The sequence below is a fragment of the Capsicum annuum genome, chromosome 6 (assembly GCF_002878395.1).
Source record: "Capsicum annuum cultivar UCD-10X-F1 chromosome 6, UCD10Xv1.1, whole genome shotgun sequence".
NCBI classification, from domain to species: domain Eukaryota; kingdom Viridiplantae; phylum Streptophyta; class Magnoliopsida; order Solanales; family Solanaceae; genus Capsicum; species Capsicum annuum.
Window position 1 is genome coordinate 159,748,039 of NC_061116.1, and position 5,557 is coordinate 159,753,595.

General features: G+C 30.3%; 1 protein-coding gene across 2 annotated transcripts; it reads right to left on the reverse strand.

Moving 5' to 3' along the window:
• Window positions 1–2,372: 2,372 nt before the first annotated feature.
• LOC107873146 lies at window positions 2,373–4,782 on the reverse strand. Of its 2 annotated transcripts, XM_016719884.2 has the most exons (4): window positions 4,276–4,560; window positions 3,632–4,196; window positions 3,351–3,540; window positions 2,373–3,245 (listed from the first exon to the last, which is right to left on the reverse strand). In XM_016719884.2, the coding sequence occupies exons 2-4, from the start codon at window positions 4,037–4,039 to the stop codon at window positions 2,659–2,661; spliced, it is 1,185 nt and encodes a 394-aa protein (XP_016575370.1). In that variant the 5' UTR covers window positions 4,040–4,196; window positions 4,276–4,560; the 3' UTR covers window positions 2,373–2,658. The 2 variants fall into 2 exon arrangements, with proteins under 2 accessions (XP_016575370.1, XP_016575369.1); XM_016719883.2 differs by having other exon boundaries at window positions 3,632–4,782.
• Between the last annotated feature and the right edge of the window lie 775 nt (window positions 4,783–5,557).

Sequence of the window (5,557 nt, forward strand, 5' to 3'; positions counted from 1 at the left end):
TCAAAAATTGATCTCACTCGTACTCCTAAGCGAGTGGTTACACTCTCTTTATCCTAGTCATCATGACCTTGTCACATAGGCAAGGTCAATGGTCAAAGGGTGCGAAATGTTGCTTTTTGATGGGTTAAGGATCCAAATGTTAAACATATAAATAGAAGTGTCCAACTTACAAAATTGACACAGGGGTACAATAGAACATTTTACCTTTTTATTACTCCAAATTATTTGTAATTTTTACGCTCATTCTAAATTAAAGTTAAAAAGCTGACGAGGAAAAGAAGAGTAAAGCTCACACAGAAAAAGGAGTTCCAGCTTTTCCAGAAAAGAAAAAAGGATAAAGAAAAGGTAGATTCAATTTGCTCACCCACTTATTCATGTTCATATAAGGATAAGGATAAAGTAAAATCGAAAATGAAAACGGAAATCAACAAAAGGAAATTTATCACGTTTGAGCTCAAAAGAAAAACAGTTAAAAGTTAAACTCCCGCTTCAATTTACGACACAGTTTTGATTGGATTTGGCTCCTCTCTATTACACCTTCTCTTTGTTTTTTCAAGTATATAATTAGATGAATGACATGTGTTATATTTAATTATTAAAAATTTAAATTAATTTAATTTAATTGGTATCTTAATCATAGTTAGAAGAATATATTTTGAAAAAATACTTTAATTTTAATAAGAAAAAATCATCTCCCCACACATTTTTGATATCAACTAATATCATTAATTTTATTTTACATTCAGAGATTAAAATTGAACATTAACACTAGTAAAATTACACTTACATCCCCCTAAAACTCAAGCTTTTTCAAAAGTAAAAAAAAACAAATGAGGGTCATTTTCTTTTTACTAATCAATTCTTTCATTCAACATTAGTGAATCTTCATTTTCAATTCAAAAAAATGCTCACGGGGTAATATTTATATATCTTTATAAATTTATCTATTTTTATACAAAAATTTAAATTACTAAGTCCATAAACATATGATTCCAATATAATAATATTCAAATGAGCAAACTAATTCTATAATCCAGCCCGAATGAAGGTGCTTTGCTGTATTGCCTCAAGAAATGATTAATTTTGTCATCATCTTCAGTAAAATATTCTTGCAATTGTTAGACATATTTAGCAATGCTCAGAAAGAAAGAAGAGATAAGAAACCAAACAAAGAGAATTTTATTAATTAATGACTCTATAACATAAAAATAGGAAGAGAAGTCCTACAAATTTCAATTTTCTTTTCTGTGAAAATTTAATGTTGATGTTAAATAATGTTTTTGATACCTGGGAATCACTGATGCAGTGATTTGGAGATTAAAAAAAAAATTATAAAATAAAATTATTAATAATGTTTATGGGTTCCAAAATTCGTGGAGAAACAATTTTTTTTAATCATAATTAGAGTATTTTTTCAAAATCTCTATTCTTCTAATTATGATTAAGATATTAATTAAATTAAACTAATTTAGATATTTAATAATTAAATACGACACGTGTCATTCATTCAATTATGTACTTGAGGAAATGGAGAGAAGGTGTAAGGGAGAGGGGCCAAATCCGTTTTGATTAGGCATGAAATTTTAAGAAAAAGGTTAAAATTTTATAATGTAAAGTAAATATTAAATTGTTTTATGATATTATAAATTATGTTATTAAAAATAAAATTTTAAATTAAATTATTTTAAAATAAATATAAAAGATACTCTTTCATCCTATTTTATTTTATATTTGACATATAATGTCCTCATTATAATTCAGACAATTAAATTTTAAAATATGCTTTTTTATTTTTAAAAACTAATTTACAGTCACATAAATACATTATTCACATAAATATAAATATCTAATAACATGAATACATTATTCACATAAATATAAATATCTAATAACATGTTTTAAACCCTAAATTTTCTTAATACCGTATTAACTGAAACGATGCCAGACGACGGAATACCATTTTGTTTGAATAAACAATATGAGAGTCACGTTATTCCAGTAAACCCTATTCTTTTCTTTTTTCGTGTATGCATTTTTTTTACGGCGTCCGAGACCGGCACGAGAGCTCCCACCTTATCCTCAATCTTCAATGAATATACGACGACTACTCCACATATTTGAAGCCTCTTTTACAGAAAAAAAAAAAATGAAAATACAGATTGTTCCCTCCACAGGAACATTTGGATATGCATCTCAAAATGATTTTACTTACTATGTAATGTTATTTAATTGCTCAGAATATTAAAATATATAAAAACATTGAAATTTATTATCCAACAAAAACTGAATAATGATACTATAATTTATAATTCTTTATAAATGATTTTACTTATTATGTAATGTTATTTAATTGCTAAGAATATTAAAAGATATAAAAAAAAATTGAAATTTATTATCCAACAAAAACTGAATAATGATACTATAATTTATAATTCTTTATTCTTTACATCTCATTACAGCAAAGGTTCGTTCTGGACTGTCTTCACAATCCCTTGCAAATCCTTAAAAAAGAAGAAAAACTAACAGGAAGGAAGAACAGAAACGGAAAATGGAAAAAACGGTTTCCGTTTATCTAAAGTTTCCGATTATATAGCTTCATACATTTATATTTGTGCTAACCAAAAATAGATAATAAAATGTAAAAATAATAAAAATCTTTCAGGGTTTTTCCCTGAGAAGGGAAGCCAATCCAGTGACGACAACTTTAGTTCTTCCATCGCAACAACTCTTTGGCTTCACTGCCGGAGGGTGCCACGTCATCATCACCTGATTCTGCGGTGGCTTCTCGTCCTCGCCGGAATTTTTCTCCGGCGGAGCTAAAATTGTAAGATCAGGGTCTAACGTCGGCGGTTTTACAGCAAAAATCAAGTCCAACTCGCCGAATTCATTTTCCGACGCCGCTTCCTTGCCGTCAGAAGCGGCGGCGTCAGCTTCCTCCGGTACGGTGGCGCGTGGAGCAGATGTGACATTTGTATAGGGACTGAGCCATTTGGCTTTCATATACTCCGGCTTGCGCCATGGAGCGATGTGCATGCCTTTCTTCTTCAAGCTTTGTCGAGCTGCTTCAGAGACGATCGACACTATCTGCAGAAGTCGGTCGGCTTTGCCGACGAAGATAAACGGGAGCAATTGCAGAATTGCTTTGTACCTTCCCGTCGATCGCGCTATTTCAAACTCAGATCTGAAATCTACGTCGAGAATCACTCTTTCTCCTTTCAGAGTCACATCAATATACTCATATTCACCTGAATATATCAAATAAATTGAGAAAGAAGCACGTTATTCTCAGCACTAGATTTACCAAAAATTGAACAGAGCAAAAACTCACAAGAGGAGACCGAAGCGTGTACCTGCAGGAATAGAGGAAGCTTTTTCCCACTTGGATTTGCATATAGAAGCTTTATAGCCAAGAGCTAAAAGTTCACCAGTGACAACCTTTCTCAAATCGTCCTTACGCTTGCAAAATTTGTTCTTTTCAATGACTTTTGAAGTATCAGCTAGCAGATTCCTCTCGGTGACACTTGCACAGGGAATTAAGCTCTGAACTTCAACAAAAATACAGACAAAATGAGATTAATTACGAATAAACTGCAATTCTGGAATACTTTTCTATATTCACGTGTTTTATTACCTTGAGTGTGTCGGAAGAATCTCCAATCGAAGAGTTGGTTACTGAGTCTGAGAAATCGAACTCATCATCGGAGCTATCTTTGTTGTTACCATTGAAGCAATTGTATTTACGGCCAAATCTAGCAGCAGATGGCGGCTTATCATTGTTCTCTTCGATGAAATTCTGAACCAATTTGTCCAAACAAACCGTACTCGGCTCAAACTCAACAGCTGCTCCATCACTACAACTGCCACCGGCAACGGGTTGCTCAGCCGCCGACGAAATCCGTAAAACACTAGGAAAAGGTCGATCAAAGAACCTTTTGAGCCGTGATTTCAACAAAGGCTGCGGCTTTACTGTATCATTTGTGATTGATGATTCTCTGTATGTTGAAGAATCAATAGGCTGAACCTTCATCGGAAAAGGCATATCTATCAACCACAACCAAAACAGCTACTTTTCTCTGCTCTAAACAATATCTCTTCACAATCTAATTATACTTCCTGTCATTTTCTGGTCAATTCTCAGAGCCTTAAAAATTACTAGCTTTGCGTGTCTAGATCAGAATGCTTTAAATGCTTAAATCCTGAATCACAGAAATTAATTAATGCTTTTCAAAGAAATCTAAGTTGAGATAATTCATAATTCAGCTACACCTACTTTACCTTTTCCGTTCACACACCAAAAACCAATTAATACAAATCCCGCATAATCCGTTAACTACTGTTATCACCCTCACGATTTGCCAAATTTTGATACCTTTTTCTTCTTTAGAGTTGTTGGGGCAGTTGAACAAGAGTAGAACGAGTGTCACTACAGCCGCCGAACACCGAATGAGAGAAAAAGTTGGCCTATATTTGTGAATGATTTTTCATTTCTTCCCTCTTTTTCTCTCTTTTCTATTTTCCTCTCACTTTTGTTTTTTTATGAAGTTATTATGTACTGCCTGTATTTTGGAGCAAGTGAATTATTGAAATATTTATTGATATTTTAAAATAAATAAATTATTAAATTTTATTTTAAATTTATTAATTAATTAATTTTTTAAAAAATATTATAAGATTAATTTTTTTTTCTAAATATAAAAATAAAAAATTATATTAAATTTATACCTTTAATATTTTTTTCTTTTAACGTGTATATCAAAATTCAATAATTCATTATATTAGAAATGAGGAGGTGGGTTTTGAGAATCTTATATAGGGTGGATGTAGTAAAGAAGATGAGTCGTGCTGACTCGGATTTTATATGCCACATCAAAATAATTAGGTGTACTTAGGATAAAGATGAATTAAGTTTAGATAAAATTATATCACATTTAGTAAATGATATTAATTTTATTCAAATAAATTTATATTAGCTATCAAATTCTTTATAAATTTTACTTCAAGTTGAATTTTAATATATCTTATTTGATATAACTTGGAGATTATTTTATCTCATCTATTGATGAAATAATAAGTTAATTCATAAATTTTATTCTCTATTTTATATTAATTAATTATCTTACTAAAAGTAACTATATTATAATTTTATTTAATTAATAAATTAAAAATTATTTTAAAAATTATATTATTTTATAATTAATTCGTTTCAAAATGTTAGCATATATTTATAAAAGTTTTTAATTTTTTTTTAAAGATACATTCATAAAATAATTTTTTTATTTATAATTTTTGTAATATATTATAAAAAATAATCAATTAATAAAAAATGGAGGAGGCAGTAATTCAAAATTATTTATTTGGTGTATCATTCATGTGGAAAAAGCTTGGCATTTTCAGATCATGACACGTATACGGAGGTCTCACCGTGGATGGCTCAGATTGGCACACGGAACTATATTGAGTTATGACAGGCGTTGCACTTATGTAGAGGAAAGGGAATGATGAATTTGTAACGTATTAAACTGAAACGGCATGAGAGATTTTGGACTTTTGTGGGGAG

Coding starts and splice junctions, on each gene's coding strand:
- LOC107873146 (XM_016719883.2), bottom strand. CDS start 4,039: ATGCCTTTTCCGATGAAGGTTCAGCCTATTGATTCTTCAACATACAGA. Junction 3,541..3,631: donor ATTCTTCCGACACACTCAAG/GTAATAAAACAC, acceptor GTTGAAGTTCAG/AGCTTAATTCCCTGTGCAAG. Junction 3,246..3,350: donor AGCTTCCTCTATTCCTGCAG/GTACACGCTTCG, acceptor TGATATATTCAG/GTGAATATGAGTATATTGAT.